This window comes from Pleurodeles waltl, chromosome 4_1 (genome assembly GCF_031143425.1).
Source record: "Pleurodeles waltl isolate 20211129_DDA chromosome 4_1, aPleWal1.hap1.20221129, whole genome shotgun sequence".
NCBI classification, from domain to species: domain Eukaryota; kingdom Metazoa; phylum Chordata; class Amphibia; order Caudata; family Salamandridae; genus Pleurodeles; species Pleurodeles waltl.
Genome location: NC_090442.1, coordinates 658344372 through 658371084, shown reverse-complemented (window position 1 = coordinate 658371084; position 26713 = coordinate 658344372). Strand labels below are relative to the sequence as shown.

Genomic DNA, 26713 nt, shown 5'->3' with positions numbered 1-26713 from the left:
CATGCTCTCTGGGAGTGGAGCACACCTAAACTCTGCTTCTATTCCATGTGTCAAATATCAGTCCAAGAGGGCCAACAACTAGCAGTCTAAAATCCATTCTCTTCTAGATACTTCTCAAGCAATATCCTTTCTAACCCAGATGGTCAAGTCTTGGAATTTACGTAACAAAATGCCCACTGATGGTGACTTTGAGAAGTAGATACTCCGGGCATCTTGGCCAGATTCATGGCTCATATTCTGCAATCAAGCAAGAGGGTATTGCTGTGCAAACTGAATGTACCCGTTTATTGTGAAATGTCCAGACAACTCACTTGAGGCTGACAATGGAAAATACCTCAGTCAGGCTAACAGTATGGGCCTGATTACGACCTTGGCGGATGGGATACTCTGTCACAAACGTGATGGATATCCCATCCGCCGTATCCCAAGTTCCATTATACCCTATGGAACTTGTAAGCCGACGGGCGGGATATCTGTCACGTTTGTGACGGAGTATCCCATCCGCCATGGTCATAATCAGGCCCCAAGTAAGGACACATTAAAAGACTCATCATAAAGCCTAATAAAACAATGCATAGCGCATGCAGAATGGAAGGTATACATTTCATGATTATTTAAAAAGCCTTGCGTTTGCATTTCACAATAATTGCAGTGTATTTGTATCAAATCGACATGTTCACTTGAGAAGCCTTGCATATTTGAAGCTACTGCATATTAAAATATTGCATCTTCATTAACACATAAAATAGTCACAGCTGGGCTTAATAAAATACACATACCTTTTGTCAACGTAAGCAAAACAATGCATGTTATTATAAAGGCCCAACAGGAAAATGAAAGTGGCTTAAGAGCAACAAAAATTAGACAGAAGATGAAAAAAATATTCCCTTTATCTTCAGTCTTTGAAGTTTTGTCCTTTTTTAAAGTTCCTCGGCATCTGAAGTTGTTAAATCAGGGTTGTTGTGTGCAGTGGATTCACATGCTGCACAACAATGTTCATGTGAAAGGATGCATGCAGCTATTGAGCCTCTGTGACATTCTCTTGGTGATTCAACAGCCGGCTCAAGTTGTTCATGGGTGAACTGTTGCATGACTCTTCTCACTCCATAGATAGAGGGGACACCAGTGATGGTGGTAGTGACACCATAAATACCAACTCTTGTTCAAGTCAGTAGTTTGGAAACAGCTCAAAAGGTGATGCTGGTCTGTCATATTGGACATTTTATAGGATGGGCATCATGATTGTGAGGCAAAACCTCAGATGTGACCTCAACGGTCTCAAAAGACATTCTACATTTATGCAATTCACAGGTGGATGCTCCAGATGCAGCTCCAGACATATTTGAAATTAACAATATGTGCACCAAAACAAGGCTCTCACTCCATTAGGGCACAGTTTTCCAAATGCCAGAAGCAATACTACACTTTAGATGCATTCTAGTTGCAGTAGATTCATTTTCTCTGAGAGATCTGCTAACGTTCAGACCTTTATAAAGAATTAGTCGTGTCTGGTAGCCACAGGGGTAGTTCACACATTACATTCAGGCAGTGCATATTTTCTGTTTTGTTCCCATAGCTGGCTGTTCAGAGTTGTCTTTATAGATCAAGTTCTAATAGCACTCAATGGGTAATGTTTCTGGTGTAATGGTCCCTTTCTGCTCAAATTAGAGAATTTGTGTCCTTAGTGTAGGAACACAGTGAAACTCCCCATCTTTTGTATGTAATGATTATATTCATTGAATCCACCAGGGATATAGTGATTTAGCTTTTGGAACAGTGGCGTTGATGGACGCCTCAAAGGCAGGCACTGCAGAAACAACAAGAATTTGTTTTCCCTGGGAAAAGAATACTCTTTCCAAATGGCTGTTTGTAAAAGCTGCAAGAATTTTCTCAGTGGATGCAAAAAATGATTTTACATTTGTGTACAAATGTTATTTGTATGCTATGGGAATTGTCTGCACCACATTGGCTACAGCTATGTAATTTACAGAGGCGGTGGGTACAATTCTCATAACTAGGTTGGTCTTGTTATTCCTAGTACCCGCTTTCAGGTGGTATATTTTTACACAAAAATACCATCTGCAATATCTAGGGTTGGCCTTACATTTTTTATACACCAGATTTGTCATGAGATACGTACTGTGCACATTTTGTATGGCATATATATATACACAGGTGTGTATCAATTTAAATTCCTATAGTCCATTACTATGCTATATGTTCCATCTTGGTTTAAAATAGGTGAAAGGGAAATATTCATTGGTGAATTGCAAGGTGCTATTATGCCTTGGTATTGTAATTGCATTAGAATAGCTTTTATCTCGCTAAGGCTCTGGTTTTATTGGATACTGAGACTGGATCTTAGACATACTCCTTAAGGGATTGACATGAAGAATTTAGTTTGTATCCCATCCCGTCTGGTTTCTTTATGGCTCTGGAGCGAGTTTCCCAGCCCACTGTCTAGCACAGTGTTCCCTGATGCTGTCAGGTTAAATGGGGGGGAAAAGGGTACTTTAATCACCTCCTACCCCTGGGGTGCTCTGCTAACAAAGGCTGGAAACCTGTCCTCCTATGCCAAAATTATGTCATACTAAACTATGCAAAAAGTGATGGATGGAATGGTTCAATTAATCCCAGCCACTGGTAATTACTCAGGCCATATCCCAATCCATTCTTATTTTGAGCACCATGCCTCCTCAGTTCAGACCCCACCATATGAAAATCGTCTTGACCCCGCTCCATGGAAACAGCCAATCCCGAACTGATAGGCCACGCACTCCATGAATAAGAACACAAGCAACCCAGGGCCAGTTTTGCCCTAGGAGGGGCTCATCAGTCAAGTTTAGTTTGGTTCTAGTGACATTGTGCACAGAACTCATGTCTGTGGATACCCACCACCCCACCTAGGGTGAAACTGGTCCTGGGTTGCTTGTATTCCAGTTAAGGGAGGTCTGTACCCATTGGAGCTGGCTCAAGACTGATTTGCATATGGATGAGTCAAACGTGAGGTGTCACAGTGTGCAAAATAACCATGGACTGGGATGCCGGCCCAGGCAATTAGCAGTGGTTGAGATTGATTTAAACATTCCATCCATCACTGTTTTATATATTTTAGGATTATGTCATAGGCAAATAAATTTTACTTGTCACACACATGAAGAATGAGATAATTTAATTGTTCATCAAAAGTTCTCCCAGTAACAACTATTTTACACACTAAAGGCATGATGACCAGAGTGTCTGTCAGTCCTCTATTATAGGTCTAACATGATGTCTTACAGCATGAGTACTCAAACATTTTCCTGGGGGCCAAAATGCTTTGCCTGTGATGTGACAGAGCACCGCTTTGGTGCCAGCAGGGTGGCACTCAGACGGATAGGTTCTGGGGGGTGGTGCTAGTAAGGTGGCTGTACTGGAAACAAAGCTTATACAACTGCTAAATTGGACAATGTTAAACCAGAAAACCTGGAATTAATCCCAACTTTGCCACTTTACCAAAGTATGTGATCCTAGGCAATTCTTTTATTTCACTTTGCCTCTTTTTACTTCATTATCACATACAAAAATATGTTGAAATTCATGATTTGAGGATGTGCAATGTGCAAAACCTTCTCCTGTGTTTGATTTAATTATGTTGTTGGTGAATAAAAGGAACCCAGCCCAAAGAACGCACTTAACAGCTGACTAGCATCTTAGCTCACTATAGTCATTGTTGTCGGGGGGGGTTGGATACCATGAATGTAAATTCATGTTTGAAAACTATCGCCTTTTAAAACACATACCTCCCAATGTACTGATATAATGTGATGTACCAAGGTGAAACGGTTCTGTATGTTAATGAAATACACTAGTTGAATTTTGAAGAGATTTTATCATATTTTTACACTTTTGCTGCAAGATTTCTTTAAAAATAAAGTTGTTTCTAAGGTTAAGCAGTGCAGGATAACCTAGTTACTTCCTTTCGTTAACTTCAGTTAACCCATACATAAAGGATTGCCTGTTTATTTAACTTCTTTCTCACTGTTAGTATGGAGTCAAGAAAACAGCAGCCCAGTGCTGCTTTTGACCAGGAGGCTACATGTAAAGGGTGGGAAGACCGCATGTGGCCCCTCGGGGCATACTTTGAGTATCAATGTCTTAGGGAATATCTTTTAGAGATTATAAGAGACACAATACCCGCCAATAGGCGGCATGCTTCATCATAGGTGCCTACTCTTATCCAGGTAGGTAGATTTCACCCAAATGAGCTCAAACAAGTCAGAAAGGGTTTGGGAGCTCATAATAAAGTATTTTTCTGGAAGGGTGTAGGGTTTCCAATAAAAAATGGCTATGCTTAAACCATTGCTATCTCTTTATTCTGCAGATATCTGCACCACTGTTAAAAAAAACAGATGGGATGTGTCTAGAGACGTAATGATTTCTACATCCAAAGATAATATTGCCTACAAGTTTCGACCAATGACATACTTTCTTCAGGGCAAAAGATGCCTGCCTATTAACCCCACTTACTGATGGAGTTTGTGCAATAAGGAGGCGTAAGGCTCCCCTACCTGTTTCCGTGGTTCTTAGGACCCTGTGCAATTCCTAATCAAACCTGACTGGCTTAGGAGGAATGGGCATTTCCATGTAGTCATACTTGCATCAAGAGAGCAATGCCTCTTCTCCACACCTACATCTTTCTCCTCTGCCATGCTGATCTAAATAAGTTGGATTTGCAGTGTAGATGTATGAACAAAAATAGAATGTTTTAACAGACACAAAGCAATAACCAAAATCCTGTGATTACTCCACCCTTGTACTTCTTTCCTTGTCACATCACAAACACAAACATATGATATGCTAACAGCCTTCTCAGGCTATCCATCTTGAGAAAACGTCTTTCCACCCAAGCCATTACACTACATAATAATTAAAATTTGTATGTGACCCATTTCTTTTTCCGAAACAAACTATGGCCCTCATTATGACATTGGCGGCAAATGCTGCCTACCGCCACGGCGAGGGCCGCCAACATACAGTCACTGGGGCTACCCACCGTCCATGGAATTATGACGGTAGCTAGAATTCCACCAGAAGGGTGTGTTGCGCCTCTGCCATTCTTTATTTTTCTCGAAGGTCCCAAATTGGGCATGGGGCCTCGACGAGTTGCGGGTGTGCGCCCTCACTAGGTTCTTGAACACTTCCCCCCCACACACCCTCACTTAAAGTCTATCCTTTTTTCCTTTTCTTCTTTTCCAGCTGCCATGTTCTTTCTTCTTCCCAGCATGCCTTCTTTTGCCCTGCATGCCTTAGGAACCTTTTTTTTTTTAACATGGTGTCTTTCTCTATAGGCTTCTATGATGTATTCCCAATCCAATATGGTGCCTTTTTACTTCCTGTTGGTCACTTCCTTTTCTTGGGTATATGAGGTGAGTGATTCCTGTTCTCCTTGCACTGCAACACTTCCTTTGGTGGTGATTTTCGCTCCTGCTTCTTTCTTCGCCAGTTATATTTTTTCCTAACCTGTTCCAGCTTTTTTCAGTACTATTTTTTGTCCTGTTGAAAAGACTTACCTTTTAACTTTTGTTCTTGTTCCAGGGAGTTCCTGCTTAGAGCTTTTTTCCCTTTTTTTTTTTTTTTTTCCTCTGGGACTCCTTCTGGAGGGCACGGACTGCTTTTGGCGTTCCCTCCGTCGGCAGCACTGTGGCTACCAGAAAGGGCTGTCCCTACATGGGTCAAGGCAGAACCTACAAAAATCAAGACCTCTCTGCAGTTCCTGTGGGCCACAGACATAGACGATGAGTAGTCCGTGACACACAAAGGATCTGAAGAATCTAGGAGAAATTTAAACAGTAAACCTTTAGCAATAAATATGCATTTGGTAATACCGGACTATTGAAACTCACATACAACATACAAAAAAAGAAGCTATAGGAGTGATTATAGCCAACTGCACACTACTACACATGCAAAGCTGACCAAACCTTGTCTCACAGCTTCACATGGACACTAAACTTTCTTTCCACTTAGACACAAGGTACCATAACATTTGCAAACGTCTCTGCACACTAGCCACTAGATCTTACATAGCTGTTCTCTATATAAGATTTAAGAAAACATATTAATATAACCGTCATCCTCGTATGTTGTACAGCATTACAAAAAAACTAAACTACACATACAATTACATTTGATCTGCAAGTCCATGTTGACTCACATCTATTGTATCCACAATACAAAGGAACAGGGACAGAAGTACTCTGCATAGCTCGGTTAAGCTCTGTCAACCTTCTTTATGCTTTTCTTCCAACAGATGTAGCGATTGTGGGACATGACTTCAGAGAAGGATGGAGATTGCAGTGTGCGGGTGGTGATAAGAGTTTAAGTGTATCTTTGTGCAAGCAGGTTTGCCATAGGGCCACCATTACCCAAAACAGCTGACTGCCACTATCAGAGACATGGGTGCCCTAATGTTCAGCATCTCCAAGCAATTCACATGAGATGATGATCCACTACTACATGTCCCTATGAAAAGACTTGGAGACAAGTTGGGTCATTAACTGGCTTCTCTTGCATTTCATTTGCACCCAAGATCTATACCAGCCCAGAATGAGTACCTACAGTGCAAAACAGACAATACCCCCGCTGACCGCATTAAGTTTCCTTCCTAATGCAATGAAAAGGGCAGAGAAAGATATCAATAAAATGGTTTATGAGTTTATATCAGATGAGAGAGGAGCTTCTCAAGTTCTACTCAATAAAAGGATCTTCAATCTGAATCATCTGATTTATCAGTTTATTGAGAAGCCATTGATTTTCCTACCAATTTGCTTACCTTTCACCACATCCAAACAATTTAAAGCCTCAGCCACTAGAAACACATTTAACGTGTTTTAGTGAGACGCTCCACCTCGTAGTCAAAAGATGCAGGAAATGTCATTGCACCACACTGAATAATAGGCCCGGGCAAAGTGTGTTCTGCTTAGCACGTACAAACATCCATTAATTTTTTTCTAGTTATCACAAGTAATCCCAAAAGACTAAACACCTCCCCTTGTTTCTCAATCTCCAATCCATTGATATCATTGGCTGTGTCCTGAAACACCGTGGATGAGTATCGTTTAACACATGAGGTTGTTGAAGTGGTTGTACCGGTCCTATCAGGATGCTAAAATCCATTAAGATCTCTGTGGTAAGGACAGGTCCAAAGAATCCAGTGCCACACTGGATCCATGCTCTTCTACAATGTCAACCTTTTAATAATAACCATCAGTGGGAACACAAGTGCGGTTTGTTTTTTGCCCGTGTTACGCCTCAGTGACTGTCTCTCGTATAAGTAAGGGTACCAAAGTCATGCACATGTTGGCTAAATGCCAAACCAGTATCTAAAGATGAATATTTTATAAATAGCTCTGCCCCAATGATCCTACAAGCGTGTTCCTGGTAGTCACATTATAGAAGCAAGGTGGTTATGAAAACGTAACCCAAGAACCATACACATGATTCACCTCTCAGGTCAACTCTGGAGGCTTTTTGTTATGATCTTTAAGACTACTTCAGAAACTAACATTTACGTCACTATCAAAAAATCTCATGAACACGCTCCTATAATCAAAATTCACTAATGCAACACGCTCTGCTGAAGTATCAGTGGGGCTGGCCAACAACTACTACAGAATTCTCCTGGAACACTTAAACAGAAGAACATGTTAGATAACATTTATCCACACAGCCTATCAAATAAATATTTTGTTCATAATTTAAACACATCTGTTTTGCCTGAAAGTCTCAATGCACAATATTTGACTTTTAGTCTAGGTTATGTCTTTGTGGAACAAATCAACTTTAAGCACATATCCAAACTCATTTTGAGGATGATGGAAAAAGGAATAACAAACCTTCACTTTCTATCCGCCAGACTTGACCTTAAATTGTCACAAAAAGAAAGTTTATTAGACTAAGCTAACCATCAGTAATAGTTGCTGGGATCAGGAGAACCATTTTTCAAAGCAAAAGAACAGCTACTTTTCGTACAAATAATCATAGGAAATGGAGGCTAGAGAGAGGTGATACTGGTTGACCATATCCAGATTATGAAATAATGGAATACATACTCTTTGCCGCAGATCCGCATCAGCATTTGGGTTTAACCCCAGAAGGGCTTGTTCATCCATAGCTGCAACTGCTAGAGTTCAAGTTGCCTATTTTTCTCAACAGTGTCTCCCCATTCTCTAAATGCATGGACTGTGGACATCTGTGAAAAAAAGAAGCAGAAAAGCAACATTAGGAGAAACACGTCTGTTTAGCACAATGACGATACAGGTCAGCATAAACACGCAGTACATAGCAAATTAAAGTGTACACACAGATAAGGAATGATTGGCATTCAACCTTACTTGCACAATCAAGTTTTCATGTTCTTTGGACTAGCCAATCCAAATAAGCATTGGTAAGTGTACAAAGGACAGAGAAATACTAGCATTCACAATTAAAGTTATGCAGAGGACGCACATATCTGTCTTTATGGGCTTCTGTGTGAAGAATTTAAATAAAAAGCTTTTGAGAGTCAAAGATTTGGACAAAAAATAACACAAGATCTGCAGACACTTCTGAGGTGGCTGGTCGAATTAGAATGAATAATGCTAATAAAATGTATACTACCATTGTTTTTATTTGCCAAAATACTACAAATAGTCGCAAACATCCTAATCCTGAAAAAAAGTATATTGTGTATGCAGGTCCAATCACGCTTGTCCTTCAGCACATACACGCATCACAGCAAACAGCAAGCACCCAAAGATCCTATATACATCTCAGAAATCTATACACTCTTTTTTCATAACGAAGAATAGAAATAGGCTAGAAACTACTTCTAGGCACATCATGCACAGTTTTCTGTTGCCCACTCTGGCATGATTCACATAAAATAACATGCACTGGCTGGCTAGATGAGCATTTAGGTAGGAAATGGTCATTCTCAGAGTATAGACGTGGTATAAGTTTAGAACTCAATAGAGAATACAGATAAAGGGGTGTCGGGACAGTACGAGCTAGTTCCCTCATAGCAGAGCCTGTCCTAAACAAGTGGAAGATATGCAGGTGAATGCATAAGGGTTCTGAGATGTCAACTCACCTCATCCCTCCCACTGGTTGCTTCTCTGACTGGTAAACTACAAGAATGGCTGCCCTTCCTCTACTGGAAGATGATGGGAGCTGGGCCGAACAGGGAATGGGTCAAAGATGGAAGAGGAGGGGTGTGTGAAAGGAAAGCGAGGAGAAAAGAAGGAAATGGAAAAGAGTAGAAAGCCATAAGAGACAGAAAATAGGTCAATCCAGGGATAAGTGAAATGAAACAAGAATAAAAGAATGAACAAAAAAAGTAAGAGCAATGTTGCAGAATGCGAGGAAGCAGAAGAAGAGAGCACAAGAGGATGTTAATAAGCATAATGATATATGGAAACACAAGAGATCGAAGAGCAAGAGAGGGGAAAAAGCATTATCAGCACACCAGCCACTATCTCAGCACAGAGACGAGGAACTGGCTGCTCATGAAAACTAAATTCCACCATCAAGCTCCAGAGCAGATATGACGCACACAGGAGGGGAATGTGGGAAAATGGTACTGGTGAGCAGGTGGAAATGCCAGCATGAATGGAGAGAGAAAAGAAGGCACTAGTGGGCAGTGAAAAAAATCAAGCAGAAGTGGACAGTCTAAGGAGCTTGCATTTTAAGGTGGTGTGAGGAGATAGGTATATATGGCAGTGTGAAAAAGAGGTTCTGGTGGGCATATTATGAAGTTGCCCCTAGAAGCTATGTCAAGGAGGCAGCACAAGTAGGCCATGTGAGTCTGCATGGATGTGCAACATAATATATGAAATAGGAGTATGCAGTGGTAGGGAGAGTGAGGACCGCGTGGGCAGTGCAGTGTGAAGCATTGACGCAGGGTAGTGAAGAAGAAGTTACTTACTTTCGGTAATGCCTCATATGGTAGGATTATCTAGCCACAGATGTCTTACCTTAAAATAATCCCCAGGCATCAGACGGGATCTGGAAATTTTTTAGCAGTACCCCTGTGTGCTGGTATGATGTGTAGTTCGGCTCCGTGATGGCCCCAGACAGTGATGTGTGTGGTTCAGATATAGGTGCCACCCCAGTGCGCAGAAGTCAGTTTGTTTTCCTGACTTTTCACAGCAGAAAAAACACACCCATGAAGAATTCTGACCTACATGTGTGTATTGTTAAGGCTTCAGAAGAGTGACCCTAATGAATGAGTTCGCAGGGCGGGGAGAATGGGAAGGTCGGTAAGGAATCTACAGCTAGACACAGTCGCTACCGGATAAGGTGTTACTGAAGGTTAGTAACTTGTTCATCTGATAGAGACTTCTAGCTGCAGATTCCTTACCTTAAAATAGATATCCAAGCAAAATCTCCCCAGAAGTGGCTCTGCAAAAAAGATTAAACTAGAGAGCCCTTCAGGAATGAACAGGCCAAGTGTCCATAACATCGAACCTGACCATCCAGAGAGTAATGCTTTGTGAATAAGTGTAACGAAGGCCACATTGCTGCCTGACAGATGTCCAGGAGAGAGACTCAGGGAGCTAACGCAGTTATCACAGCCTTGACTCTGGTGCAATGAACATGCAAACCCTCAGGGGGGTTACTTCTTGGCTAATGCATAGCAGATCGTAATACAGAGCACTATCCATCGTGAGATTGTCTGTTTCTACATTTCCTTCACGTTTTTGGCCCCAACATGCCATAAAAAGAGTTGCTCATCCACCCGGAAATCTTATGTGTGATCAAGTGTAGTGATATTTATGTTTTGACCACTACCTCCATGTTGCACTTAGCATTAGTGACCACCAGATTCATTTTGCCTATTTACTTTATTCTAGCATTAGCCACTGCCACGTTAAAAGCTGCAAGCAGTTTTCCACATTGTACAATGTGCACTTGTTTTTATTTTTTGTGTTCTTTCCCACCAAGGGCTTAGGCTGATAAGAATGTACTAAGACAGCAGGGTACGGTCTTGTTTTGAATTGTCATCCTTGGGATTATGGCCAAGTCATAACGTGTTATTTTCAAAGCTGGCCTAAAGCAATCAGCATTTTTTTAAATAAACTTCTGCAGAGAGAGGGATGTTCTAGAATTTTTTTCTCTGGTTTGTTCAAAGTATAGGAGGCCGAGACCACATGGACCAGGGACAGAGAGTGTTTGCAGATCTCAGGCATATCGAGGATGCTGGAGTGTGTCATCCTTCCCGTGAGGATAATTTATCTCTCTCTCCTTGACATATTCTAGGATCTGGCGATCTGATGCTGAATGGGAGGGAGATGAAGCAGTTATGCCTTTGCCTCATGGTGATGCATTTTTTTTAATTCATTATTTGTTTTGCATTATAATATAGATACATATATTTGCTGTGTATATTGTAGTGGAGAATCATGTGTACATGTTTTCTTTCATTGATGTGACCATTTTTAAATGTGTGTTTTCAGCATGCTAATCTCCTTTTAGGAAATTTGCAAAGTGAAATAATAAATGTCTTCTTTGGACTAAGAAGCGCATTCCAGAGATTTTTGCAGTGCATGCGTGTTTCAGCTTAGTCATTAGTGAAGCAAAACATGAAGGAAAAACGACAATGTTCTTTTTGGGTCCAGGCTGTGGAGTTGCTCCTCTTCTTTAGAAGGCTGAAGCGGAGCAAAGAAGGTAGACAAGGTGATGTTTTGGCCTACGTGAAAGGATGTCTCAACCTTCAGAAGGAAGGAAGGAGGCACAGGTCCTCATAACCAGTGTGTCTGGGTTAAAGGAAGATGCACAGAGAGCGCCTGCAGTTCATTAACCCTCCATGGCAGTGTTATGGGCACTAGGAAAGGAGTCTTGATAGTAAGCAAGGAAACTAGGCAGTTGTGTAGCAACTCAAAGGGCACGCACAAGAGGAAGGTGAGGACCAGGTTAAGAACTCACTCAGGCATGATGAAAGTTTTTTTTAAAGGGGATGGGGGTAACACATGCTTTCAGGAACCTAGCCACAATGGGTAACTTGAGAACAAAGAAAGCTGATCCGGAAACCGCAAGAATTTTGAAATGGCAGATAACTTTTAACTGTGGCAAGGGCTAGATAAAGAACAAACAGTAAAATCTGGGATAGACGTGCAGAAACGTCAATGTTTCTAGATACACACCATGCCACAAATTTGTTCTACTGGCATGCGTAAACTGTCTTCATGGAGGGACACCTGGCTGACAGAATCAACTCACAAACTTCAGGGGGAAGGTTGAAAGCTGTCAATTGTCACCACTCGATCTCCACGCTTGATGGCAGAAAGTGCGCAGGTTCTGGTGCAGGACCCTCCCCTACAGCCTGATCGGAAAATCAATGCTTATGCTCAGAAGCTCTGGATACCACTCTCCGTGTCCAATCTGAAGCCATAAGAATAACGTGGGCCTGGTCTTTCCTGATTTTCTTGAAAACCTTGGACAGGAGTGGTATAGGCAGAAAGGTATACAGGAGTCAGGAGCTCCACCCGAGACCAAAAGCTTCTCCGAGGAAGAGCCGCTTTGAATGCAGAATTACTGATATCCCCATTCTCAACGATGGTGGGCATTTCCAACCAAGGGTTTCCCCAGAGCGAAAAGAAACTGTGCACCACCGGCGGGTGGAGATGCCACTGTGATCTACTAGACATTGATGACCGAATTCATCTGTCCAGGTGTTCGAGGAGCCTGCCAGGTGCTGATTGACCAGGAAAATGCCCTGACATTACAGCCGTGTCCAGAGACGCTTGGCCTTGTGTATGACCCCCAACCCATCCTGTTAGAGTACAACATGGAGGTGATGTTGTTCATGAATACCTGCATCAGCCTTCCCCTGATAGAAGGAAGGCTTTCAATACCAATTGATAATCCAAAGCTCCAACGGTTGACATGAAGTCCAGACTCCACTGGAAACCAGAGCACTCTGATCTCCATCTTTCCCAGGTGGCCACCTGAGCCCAGGAGTGATGCATCTGTAACTACAGTCAGCTCTGGCTGGGTAAGGGAGAGGGGTCTGCCCTAGACCCAATTGTGGTTTGCCAACCACCACTGCAGGTCTTTTGTAGTTCCCTCCGAGACCTAGACTATGTTGTAGAGATACCCCTGATGCTGCGCCCACTCTGATAGTGAACCCCAGTGAAAGCAGGAGGTCCACATTAGTCTGGAGATGGGAGATGACTGCCTGATGCAAGCCTGCACTCAATAGCAAATCATTGAGTTAGGGGGAAGACTGGGACTTCCAACCTCTGCAGGTATGCTGCAACCACCGCCATCACTTTGGTGAACACCCGAGGGATGCTAGTAAAGCCACAAGGGAGCACAGCGAACTGAAAGTACTATTGGCCTACTGTGAACCACAGGTAATGCCTGTCAGCGGGGAGGACAGGAATGTGTAAATATGCATCCTGCAAGTACTATGCTACGATCCAGTCTGCAGGGTCCGGGGCATGCATGCCTCAGCTCAGTTGAATATATTGAGCTGCTTTTACAGAAAGAAGTTGAGAAGGGGCTGGAGTAGGATAGGACGAAGGCCTCAGTCCTTTTTGGACACCAAAAAGTAGCTGAAATAGCAACCACAACCTTCTTCTGATGCCAGTATCCTCTTGCTCACTTTCTTGGCCAAAAGAGCTACTAATTCCTGACAGAGCAAAGACATATGGTGTTCAGTCGGTCGTAAGTGGTGGCATGGATTCCCAGAAAGGGGGCTAGAGTAACCCCTCTAAACAATCTGCAAAACTCACTTGTCTCATCTTGTAGACTTCCAGTGAGGCAAGTGATGGTGAATCCTGCCTCCCACTGGGTGCCCATAAGGGCAAACTGAAGGGCTTTGGAGGCTGTGACTGCCTAAGAAATGGCAGATTGGCCCGACCTCTGCCTGGTGTTCCCACATGATTTCTGGGAGACGCACCCACAGCCACAAAATGCTTGAAAGCCTGGTGCCTGGACAGAACAGACGTGGTTGGAAGCCCCTCCAGTAGCCAAGGGAGGAGCGAAAGGCAGACTAGGGCCAGTGTGTGGCCATGGACAGACCCAAGAACTTTGTCATAGCTCCGCTGTCCTTAAAAAAGTGCTCCGGTGCAGAGTCTGTCTTCTCATCAAAAAGCCGAAAACCAGCAAACGATACATCCATAAGCAAAGACTGGGAATCCCCTGAAAAGCCAGGCAGAGTGTATAGTGTGAAATCAATGATGCATTCGCTCTGCCAGCGAGTCAGTCGTGCCCAGTCCACATCTGATAGTGAACCTTGTTGCATCTCGCCCATCAGTAATAGCTTCGAAGAGTATAACTGAGGCCTCCTTCAAGATCATGGGACGCACGTGTGCAACCGAATTTAATAAAATGTCTAGGTATCAGCCCAAAAGGTACGCAGTTTTACCAATCACAGTGCTAGGCTGGAGAAGAGAACAACTTCATACCAAAGGTATCCAGCCTTCTAGATTCACAGTCCGGTATAGTGGTTGGGAATGCACTGGGGGTTATCTTTACTCCACTGAGAAAAGGAGCCTGGTAACAGAGTTTAAGGGAAGGTGCATGCCCGCAACAACAGACTAGTTTCTATGGAAGCTACCAAGCACCTAGGGCTTCCTGACCACAGAGACCAAAATTGGAGGCGGGGTCCTGTGTGGATGTGAGTGCCCTTCCATCCTTGCTGAGCTGGCATCTGCAGTGGGCAAATTGGGTGCATTGTGGGCTTCGCAGATCTGAGGTAGGAGCCTGAAGGGTTGTTTCCCTCTGGCACTTTTCCAGGATTATGTGGGTAATTTCTGTCTTCATTGCTGACAGAAAGCGGGTCAATTGACCTTTCTGTACAATATAATACAAATTTCTTCCATCATCAGGCATATATGGTCTTGTTTAAGGAATGCTTGGCGGACAGAACAACTTTGTAGAATTCGGGAGGAAGGTTCAAAGCTGTCAACTGTTGCCACTCAAGCTCCACACAAGAAGGCGGAGAGTTAACAGGTTCGGGTGGAGGACCTTCCCCTGCTACTGAAGATCCACCAGAACAGGGCAGCCTGATCGGAGGATCGACACTCATGTTCAGAAGTTCGGTATAACAGACTCTCTGTGCCCAGTCCGGAGCAACAAGGATGACTTGGGCCTGGTCTTCCAGATCCTCTTGAAAACACCTGGTAGGAGGGGTAGGGGCAGAAAGGTGTACAGGAGGCCTGAGCTCTACATGAGATGCAAAGCCACTTCGGAAACTCCAGAGCACAAAACTGCTGACATTGTACATTCTCAGCGGAAGCAAACAGATCTAACCAAGAGACCTTGCATCACCTTTGGATGGAGACTACACTCGCGATCCACTAAGCATCAACGGCTGTGTTTGTCTGCACTGGCCTTCAGGGAACCTGCCAGATGTTGAACCATCTGGGATTTGCCCTGCTGTTCCAGCCATCCCCAGAGGCGCAGAGCCTCTTGACAATGGGATCAAGACCCCACCCCGCCCTACTTGTTGCAGTACCACATGGCAGTGGTGTTGTCTGTGAACACCTGAACCAGCCCTCCATTGATAGAGGGAAGAAAGGCTTTCACTGCCAGTCAGAACGCACGGAGCTCCGGCATGTTGATGTGGAGTCCAGATTCAACTGGAGACCAGCTTTCTCTAATCTCCACCTCTCCCAGGATGCCGCCTCATCCCGGAAGTGACACTTCTGTCACAACTGTCAGATCTGATGAGGAAAGGGAGAGGGTTCTGCCTCTGAACCCAATACTGGTTCATTAGTCGCCAGTGCAGGTCTTTTGCAGTTCGCTCCGAGATCTGGACCATGTCGTAGAGATTCCCCTAATGCTGTACCCAATGAAACTTCAGGTCCTACTGCAGAGAACGCATATGCCATCTGGCATGTGTCACTAGCAGGCTGCAGTAGACCATGAGGCCCAGCAGTCTCATAATCAGTCCCACCAAAATCCAGGATAGAGGCTGAAACACCTGTATCATAGTCTGAATATCCTAGACTCGACACTCGGGAGAATAAGCCTGAAACTGCACTGTGTCCAGAACAGCTTTGATGAAAGGGAGCGTCTGAGAGGGAGTCAGGTGTGACTTTGGCATGCTGATAGTGAATAACAGCAAATGCAGGAGATTCGCCATAGTTTGATAGTGGGAAACAACAGCCTGGGGTGAGCCCGCCTTCAACAGCCAGTCCTCAAAATAGGGGAAGATTGGCACCTCTTATCTCCACAGATGTGCTGCAACCGTCACCTTGGTAAACAACCGAGGGGCGCAGGTAAGGCCAAAGGGGAGCACAGTGAACTGAAAGCACCCATGCAAAGGCTGGAAGCTTGCGCAGGACGTTGCTGTGATAGGGTTGGCGCGGTTGAACGCCCCTTCCGTAGCCAAGAAATTAGCAAAAGGCATACTGCGGATGATGCAGGGCAGTTGAGGACTTGGCTGTAGCCCACAAGTCCTTAAAGCACTCCAGTGCAGAGTCTGCTTTGCCTCTGAAAAAACAGCTGCAATCAAAGGGCATGTCCTTGAGGGAAGCCTGGACATACCCTGAAAAGCCACATGTTCTAAGCCAGGCATGGTGGCTGAGTGCCATCATCGTTGCAATTGCCCTGCCCAGACAGTCGGTCATGTCCAAACCACATCAAATAGCAAACTTTGCTGTGTCTCTCCTATCTGTAAATGCATGGGAGCGAAAGGCCCGGGGCTACTACGGGACCTGTGGCAGCACTTGCGCAACAGGTCCAATAAGAATGCAGTGATGACTGATCACAATGCTGGCGGAAAAAAACATTTTCTTTCCAAAGCCACGCAGTCTCTCGGATTCCCTGTCCTGGGAGCAGCAAGGAACGCACCATGGAAGGTAGAGGCTTGGACCATCCAGCTCTATGGGGTAAGATGTTGGGTGAAGAAGCTTGGGCTCCCTGGGGCGGAGCGATGGTGGCAGGCAATCGTCCTATTTACAGGCGCACTTGTGCTGGGTTTGGACCAGATACCCAGAAGGACATCAATGAGGATTTTGTAGAAAGGGATTAGGGGTTCGGAGGAAGAAACTCATGGTTGCAGCACCTCTGTCAAGATGTTAACATTGACTGCCACCAAAGGCAACTCAAGGTCCAGGATCTCAACTGACCTCTTAACCACTATACCATAGGTAGCTCCCTCCTCCGTAGTCAAGGCAGGGGGAGAAAGCATACCAGCATCTGAAGACGAGTGTAGTCTCCTTACTTTACCCAGTTCTTCACACAAGTCCATTTCTTGATATTATGGGGGTCATTCTGACCCTGGCGGCCGGTGGCTGCCAGGGCCACCGACCACGGGAGCACCGCCAACAGGCTGGCGGTGCTCCCACGAGCATTCTGACCGTGGCGGTTCAGCCGCGGTCAGAAGCGGAAAGTCGGCGGTCCCCCGACGACTTTCCGCTGCTCGGGGGAATCCTCCATGGCGGCGGAGCGTGCTCCGTCGCCATGGGGATTCTGACACCCCCTACCGCCATCCACCCGCCAGGAACAGGATGGCGGTAGGGGGTGCCGCGGGGCCCCTGGGGGCCCCTGCAGTGCCCATGCCAATGGCATGGGCACTGCAGGGGCCCCCGTAAGAGGGCCCCGCAAGGTATTTCAGTGTCTGCTTTGCAGACACTGAAATACGCGACGGGTGCAACAGCACCCGTCGCACCTTCCCACTACGCCGGCTCCATTCGGAGCCGGCGTCCTTGTGGGAAGGTAGATTTGCCCTGGGCTGGCGGGCGGCCTTTTGGCGGCCGCCCGCCAGCCCAGGGCAAATCTCAAAATACCCTCAGCGGTCTTGTGACCGCGGAGCGGTATTTTGACAGGGGAACATTGGCGGGCGGCCTCCGCCGCCCGTCAATGTCAGAATCACCCCCTATGTATTGTAAAGGGTCCAATGACCCCTCCCATTCTTCCCCGATGCCTAGCTCTTCAGAATAAGGTTGAAGCACCAACATAGGACACACAGGTCCTGTCGGCACCGGAATAGACATCGGTTGGGGCTGTTCCAGCTCTCTGTCAGATTCGGGGATCCAAATGAGGCCGGCACCGTTGAAGGGCGCCAGGAGCATCGGCACCAGCATCGGGGGAAGGACGCAGTGGCACAACCATTGGATCTGATCATGATCAGATCCATGGGGCCCATCGGAGATGCCAGGGGGGAACCAGATGAGACCCCCCTCCTGGCTCCGTGGGGGCCAAAGGCACTCCTGAGGGGTCAGTCCGCTCGAGTTTCACTGCCTCATAAACCTCAGAGTAGAGCAGGGGTCGCGCCTGGAAAAGCAGGGAGGCCCGGAGTCGGCCTTGGCATATGCCCTGAAGAACCATGCTTCCAATGCTGATGTTCCGTCGTCGCATCGGCGGACGGAAGAGGAGAAGTCGAAGCACGCTTCGACTTCTTGTGCCTCTTACCGGAGTGTCCCAACAACTTTGAATGGGACATAGAGGACTTGGGACCATTTGAGGGTCCCGGGACTCCCTCTCAATCAAGACCGCTAAGGAGTTATCTGCCTGGCCACTAGCAACTTTAGAGACTGCGCCCTCAAAGCCTTCAGCGCCTTGGCCCAGCAGTCGGAGATTGATTAGAGTCATGTTTGCGCTCCAGACACCACAGACACGAGACGTGGGGCCAAAACAACATTGGCGTGCCACATGCTTTAAATTCTGTCTTTCTTGAAGACATTCCTTGACATACCAGGAGGAATTTTTTTTTTTTTTAAAGTTGACAAAACACTGAAACAATCCTGTCAAAAAGTGACAGAGGTGTAGCTCTTCTCCGGATCAGCGCTAACTGATGTGAAAAGAAAAGAGCCGTCATCAGCGCGCCGAGGTGACGCCTATACAGGTGATGCAGATATCACTTCCGCCACGGACGACGCTGCACGGAGCTGATCCACGGCACCCACCGGCGCACAGGGGTACTGCTCATGTAAACTCTTCCGGATGCAGTCTGATGCTTGGAACAATTCAAAGGTAAGGAAGAAGTCTCTATCAGATGTGCCTGCTCAAAGTGCAAGTTGATTTAAAAGTAAATTGAAACCCTTAAAAACTTATTTTTCATGCAAAATCTTTCATATCCTTTGGAACACTGCATGGTTAATTCTAGTTTATTGATTAAACTATTATTTTTGCTAATTCACTGTGGCTGCATCTAGTATGTTACAACCTTCACCTTTCCTATATGATAGTGGGAGAACTAATTCTACCACGGAAAAGATGTGTGAAACTCTGAGTCTCATTTAATAGCCGTAGGGGCGGAAAGATTTTCTTTCTGACACAAAAAACATATTTTGTTACACACTATAGGAATACATGGGAGGAAAGTATCTGTTGATCTGCTTGTCCTGGATGAGAATGATGGTAAAGGATTGAGTGAATATCATGGTGATGTTTTTAGGGCTGTTGAAGAAGTACGGCAAGCAGTACACTGAAAAGATAAATAACTGTGCTAGAAAAACATGAGTAGGGTTCAAGGAAGGAATGAGAAACTTGTGAACGACATAGCAGGTCTTAAAGGTTTTATCTGCCACATGCAAATTCGGTTCATTAGCGGACTCTCTAATAAGAGACCAATTAGCAAGATGTACTAATGATATCAAAATACAAGCAGAGGGAATTAGGCACAAATACAATTTAATAGACTCTGTCAGGTTAGCACGTTCTCCTACACGTAAGGAAGAATTCAAGTCAATGCTAGGCCTGGCAGAATATGTGCCCAAGTAGATCAAACATTTTGCTGACCTAGTGTGCCCATTAAGAGTATTATCAAGAAAGGGAATTTCTTTCAGTGGACTAAAGATTGTAAGAAAACTTTCAGGGAGATCAAAAGAAGCAGTCACAAATGCCCCCAATATAGGCAATTTTAACGTCCAGTCTAAAACCAACCTAACCACAGATGCCAGCAACAAGGGATTAGGAGTAATTTTGACTCAAATTGACAATGGGGAGGAAAAGTTTAATGCTTTTTCACCAATAACTTTAAAGGATGCAGTAATAAATTACTCTACTGTAGAGAGAAGCACTAACCTATTATTACGCAATAAATCATTTAAACTTTTATCTATGGGGTTTACTACATACTTTAAGAATGGATCATAGGCCACTGATACCTATGTTTTCCGCCAAGGGACTAGAAGAAACCATGCTACGTATCTCTAAGTGGAGGTTGGGATTATAAGGCTACAATTCAAGATTGAATAATTGAATATGTTTCTGGTGCTAGGCCTCATGTTTCTGACTGCTCATCTTGTTTACCAGTAAAAAGCAGTATTCAGAAAAAAACGTTCTAAGGAAATTGTTCTTACATGTTATCTCTAGCCAAACAAAAAATACTGAATGGTTGGCCTGGAAAATCCTATGATCTTACAGATGAACTCCAATCTTTCTGGAATATGAGAAATGAACTCATCATTAATCATGTTATTTGTAAAGCTGATAAAATTGTATCATCGGAGAACATGCACAAGCACATTGTTGACATTGCCCATAAAGGTAACTGAGGCAGAAGCATGACCAAGAGTAAAATCAAAGAGGAATATTGTCTTCCAAATATGGAATCTATGATAGAGAACAAAGTCAAGGACTGTTTCACATGTAGTTCAAGTGACAAAACTAAAATCATTCACAAAGCCCCTCTATCCCCCAAAGAGCTACCTTCTAAAATATGGGACAAGTTGGGTCTTGACATTATTGGGCCTATCAGTCTATTCAGGTCATATACAAATACATGTTGTTATGGCAGCTTACTGTAGGAAGCTGGCCTGGTGTGTGGTGGGTACCTTGGGTACTTACACCTAAGACCAGGTCCAGGTGTCCCCTATTAGTGTAGTGTAGGCATTGTCTAGAAGCCAGGCTCTCTAGAGGTAGCTGTGGATGAACAGCCAAGGCTTATCTAGGAGAAGTGCAAAGCTCAAGCAATACCACTGTAGTCACACAGCATTTACACACACGAAAGAAAACACTCAGGGATATAAAAATAAAAGTACTTCATCAAAAAGACTATTGAACAAGCACACTATGTCAGATATTCCAAAGAGAAAGCTTTAGGAGATACGTTGTGGTCATATATTACACCTAATGAGGTTTCAGGTGTCTCCCCTTTTGTTTCGCTCAAGGGAAGAAAATGTGGTAAAAAAAGGACTCCAAATTAGTTTAACGGAGGTAATCCTGTATGGGTTGATAGAGGTGAAGTAATTGCAAATGTGAAGCAACACCAGAACAAATACCAACAATAGAAGGACAATAAGCGGGGAGTGGTACCACAAAATGACATGTTGGACAGTGGATAGTGATAAAGAAACCAGTTTCTGCACAAAACAAATTTAAAGTCCTATGAAACTGCTAGGATTAAAAGTGTGAAACACAAAATGGTAAATTTTGGAAGAGGGCCGCACCTACAGAATGGACAGAAGTATGAAGAGTCCGGTAATTCTTAATTCCAGAAACAGAAATAACACCCATCGATGGCCATGAGTCAATAGCTAATAACAACTATAAATGTTACAGGAAGCGTAAGTCTCCTGTATGGCTCAAAGAACACAAACTGTATTGAATGTGTATCTTAAGAAAATGTTCCTTGAATAAGGAGATGTGTTGTAATATGCTGTTCACGTGGTATATTCCTCTCTTTGTCTCCCCACTCCTTTGACTTATGTTCTATGCTCAAGAATGTTCAGAATGTTGACGAGAAGGCTGTATAGAATGTTGGTCTGAGAAGATTACAGAAACAGGGGTTGTTACAGTACAAGGACCATAGACTGAAGCACATACTTCCTACTATAAATCTTACCTTTCCATCAATGGCCCCATAGCTCTTCACTTTAATGAAGTTTTGTTTCTTGTTGTTCAGATGGCAGTCATACAAGAAAGAGGCCAGTAGGACCAAATAGAAAAGATGTGTTGACATTATGAGAGTGGATGGGGGTGGGAGGCAAAGATAATGACCAGGACAGATGCGCTTTGCCGACCTCTGGATCGGCCCACCTTGAATCCTGTATACATTGGCCAGATCTGTTCTCCCTTCATCCCCAGCCATGCTGGGGGAAATCCCCAGACGATGCGGGGTGAACTGCTGTAACTCCGCGAATGACTGCTGTCAGGAAGCAGTCGGGCAGGGTGCGCTGGGAGCTAGATTCGTCCTGAGGCTCCGCCAGCTGCGGTGGGACCGCAGGCCGATGAATCATCAGAGGTTGCTGCACAGCTATGGAGGGGGGGCGCTGCTGCACTCCCAGGACTACTGAGAAGGCATGGGGCTGCGAGGAACGCTAATTGCAGCAATAAGAAGCCCTGATAGGCCATGATTTGATTGGCGCCAACAAGCAGCCTCCAGAGCGCTTTCGCCGGTGCACCAGTGGTGAAGACCTACTGAGAAGTGTGGACTGGGAGGTTGAGCAGAGGACTGTAGCTGTTCCCCCGCCGTGAGCCCAAAAGGATGCACACCAGGCATAAAGGTGAGGGCGCGTGCTGAGGCGCTATACTGGGGCCCTCACAGCTGCACCAGAGCCCTGGGCCATAACAGGCAGAGGAAATCATGACTCAGAACTGCCATTGCTGAACGAGCTAAGAGGCCCAATTAGCAGACGTCACCCTTTAATTTGACTGGGTGGGCCTAACTGCTCTGGCCCAGAGTTTGGGTATCGAGTTGCTGAATACAGGTGGCCCTTGTGAACTTTACCATCATAATCTGCTGTGAGGCGCATTTCTCCTCATACACCTGCACATTAGAAGAGCTTGCCGCGCTGACTACACCCAAATGATGAGCCTTTCATGATGAGCTGGAGAGAGATTTACCAAAAATGTGTCCAGTGCTCCCAGTGAGACACAATTACAGGGGTCCCCTGAGGGCGTCGTAGGGTGTGCGCTGAAGGTGGCGAATGAAGCTGGATGGCCAGTGAGTGAGGGACCCCAAACAGGACAGCCTCCTTGGAAGCCAAGATTGGCCCGGTCTCCCCGAGTAAACTTACTCAGAGTAGACCACTGCAAATTGGTAGAGAGGTTTGACGAATCAAAGTCAGAACTCACAAGCATGAGACCCACCCTCCAGTCAGAGGTTGAGGCGCTACATCGACCGGCAGAGGATGCAGAGGGACGCTCCCGTCGCAATAATGTCTGGTTCCTTGGATTTCTGGAATGCTCTGAGGACCCCAACTTGGAAATCTTCTTGGAGAATTGGCTGATGTCCACTGTCTTGGGTGGTAAAGTACTGAAGTTCTTCTCAGTGGAACGGGCGCATCTCACATGCAGTAGGCCACAGTCTCCTGGGGATCGACCGTGCCCAGTGAATGCCCATTTTCTTATAGAGACTGCAACTTGATCCAGCAACTGTTACGCTCTAGAGGCCCCTGGAACTATAAAAATGTCAATATCATGGCATATCCAAACTTTATTGCTGAAGTACAACAACGCCGTAACTCTTACAATGCAGTGAAGCAGAAACTCTGCAAACATTTGCTAAAATATGCCCTGCTGTTACCGACCAAATTGAAAGAGATACATGAAGATGTCGCTTATTTTTTCTCCACTCCTGAAGATACCTGGACCTGGCTGCACGTCAAGGTGATGGCGGGAGCAGCAGGCACCAATAAACCTACAGAGAAGTGGATGGTACCTAAGCCTCGTTGCAGGAGATGCAAGAATTTGACACACCGCGCCAAAAGGGAGCAGGCTGCCAGGGAGCGAGCACAGGCAGTGGAGGATGCCAGCTTAGTGGCCAGCAACTCAGAGGGTTGGGGTCTGGAGGTGACGCCTGGGTCGACGAATGACTTAATATGATGCCTCGGCTGCTTCCCTCTCGGAGCTTGCTGATCTCTGTGCTATTCTCGACTTGGTGCCTCATGTGCCTGGTTGCCCAGTGGCGGGGGGTCAGGGTTTCTAGATGCAGCCTTCCCATCATGTTCATGCAGGTGGGTGAAAAAGTAGAACCTGAGCTCCTGAAAGAGTGCCATGCCCCAGAGGGCAACCAAATTGTAAGAGGACCATTCATAGAATATATCAGTTTTATTCAAATGCTGTTACTGTTTGCATGGGGAGTTTAGGCCGGAGACTACTGGTCTTACTGGCAAGGGTAGGAGTTATTCTTATAGTTTTTTTTAAATCTTTGGTTCTGTACTGTCTTTCACCTCTCTGTATTATGGCAAGTGCACTTGGCAAAGACAGTGCAGACTAATGCTCGGGGTACAGAATGTGTGCACTAGCAACCAAAGGCCTACAGCCCCAAAGATCGATTTCCTGCTACTATGCTTTCGGTACCTGGGGATGGCGCGAGGGGGAGCACTACACTCATACACTGTAACACATGGGCGATGCATCTCACTATAAACTGCTGACGTGGAATGTACACAGCATGGCCACTATTACTAAGCAAGGGTGTGGAATTCCTATAGCCTGTCTCCCAGGACAGATTTTCACATGTACAAATCTGTACATGCATATTTTCTCGTGCTAAAATACAGATCAGGAATATTTTGTAGGAGTACAATTACCTGGTCTACTTGTATGAATTCTTATGAATTCATGAAATACGTAAATCTGCACTAATGCAAAGACATCTACGCTGGGTGTACTTTTGTGACTTTCTTCAAGAATTGTGCCCCTAATTAGGTCTGGCATTAACCAATACCTTCTGCTTTTATTAAAACTCTCTCTCTCTTTACCCATGTGTTGGCTGGCTTCACTGAGAGTGATAGCAGTCTACTCTTTTACAAGCCGCATATCAGCACACAAAGTAGTTTTGCTCAGTGCCAAGAGCTACAATGGCAATGTGTGCTTTTTGAGACCAAATAATGTTTGCTTTTTGCAAGTGTTTGTTATAATGGTGAGGGCCTGGCAGCTCCCACAACAATAAAGGTTTAAAAAAAGCTATGCCAAAACTAGACACACATTGACAAAACCAAAAGACTGACCGCCAATGTTGGACCTATTGGCTTTGCCAATGCTCGTTTATTTCCATGTTTCCCATAGTCTTGTTGAAACTGGTAAGACCGATTTTCCATTATGAATATTTTTGGGATATACTAGCATGCATCAACACATTTTAGTAAATGATGCTTCAAAGAAATGGTACCTAACATTTCACAGTAATTTAGCAAAACATTTTTTTCCTAGAAGCACTTTTTTGTGAATATTTTATTTTGAAAGCAAAGAATCATGAATCTTGCTTGTAAGCTTCTGCAAAAATATGCATCTAATCAGAGAATATCCTGGGAGCATTATACGTAGTCTCACATTGTTAAACTTTGCAAACGTGTCTACCCATTATTTTACTGGAACCACTGTCAATAGTGCAGTCCAAGACTACAACATTTATTTAGAGCACTCACCCTAATAATAAAGACTTTACAGTAATGAACCATAAGTACAACTTTGAACAACATTAACATTTGAACACAAATATTACCTCAACTGCAGACAATTCCCTTCCCTGCTCCCTAATGGAATTCTGTAACCTGGCAGCCAAAGGGTTTGTGCTGCAGGGGGTTCGGCCTACTTGTCCAAAGGACAAAATAAACCTGAAAACTTGTTATCCTTGACACCAAACAATATGTCCTGTACACTGGGCTATAGGAATTCAACACCCCTGAGATTGCTGTCATAATTTGTCACAGTACTACATGGCACCAAAGGGACAAGTAGATTTTTTTTTACAGGACAAGTAGATTTATGAAGCAACTTGTCACATGGACAAGTGGATATTTTATTAAATTCCACAGCCCTGCTAAGCGCTGTAAGATACTCGCATATCACAAACGTCACCATATACATGTGGCGATTTTATAAGAAACGCACCTCACGCAAACAGCACTTGAAAGGGTGCAAGCTAAATGGAGAGGTGTAGGACACCACTTCTTCTGCCTATGCGAGGGGTGTGACGGGGGGTTTCCCCTGGTGTTTCCTACGTGGTAGAGTCACACAAGACTGATATAGAAGACAGATATATGATCCTAGAAGAACAATTGGATGGCCTTCTATTGGTGATAGTGGGCATATACGTCCCGAATGTTGGCCAACCGGCGTGGACATTCTTACCCTAGCATTATTGCGAGATCCTCAAAAACCTGGAATGTGGGGTGGAGATTAAAATTGTGTGCCTGATGTGATCAGGGACAGATCGATCCCTCCGTTACAAGGCACAGGGTGTATCCGGGCAACGTGTCTCCTCCAGGAGTGGATATCCCAGCATCGCTTGTATGATGCCTGCCACTTACACAATCTCATGCACGTTAAATACTCTTATTACACTCCGGTCTATGGTATTCATACAAGACAAGATCCCTTTCTCTGTGACGAGTCCCTGGGCCGGCAGGTCAGAGGTGTAGAATACCTGGTGCGCATGCTCTCGGACCACTCCCCACTATTGCTCACGATGACCTGGTGGAGGGTACGGTCAAAGATCCCTACCTGGAGAAGACCTCTCGAACCAGACCCTTGCCTATTTTGAGCAAAATAGCAAGACAGCGACATCCAGGAAGTTAGAATGGGAAGTTCATAAGGTATTGGTGCGAGGCCATTGTCTGGGAGCATCCTGGTGAGGTCAGTAACGTAAGCTCCTTAAGCTGGAGGGGAAGATGAGAGAACTGGAGACAGAGGCAGTGCCCCGGCCCTCTTATGTGGAAAAACTGTACTGTTTGCGTAGGGGAACACAGACACACGACTAGGGAGACAGGATTATAGGCGCCATCTGGCCACAGTGTACACTGAGGGAGACCAGTCCAGCAGGTTACTAGTATGGCCAGTTATTTAA

The 26713-nt window shown here is 44.9% G+C and overlaps 1 protein-coding gene across 1 annotated transcript in view; it reads right to left on the bottom strand.

Annotated features, from left to right (window-relative positions):
* Nucleotides 1-26713, bottom strand: part of XPOT (exportin for tRNA) — a 710192-nt gene that overhangs the window by 664104 nt on the left and 19375 nt on the right. The window contains exon 2 of the mRNA XM_069229126.1: nucleotides 8094-8233. Coding sequence (XP_069085227.1) covers nucleotides 8094-8153 — 60 coding nt within the window. The 5' untranslated portion in view covers nucleotides 8154-8233. The remainder of the gene's footprint in view (nucleotides 1-8093; nucleotides 8234-26713) is intronic.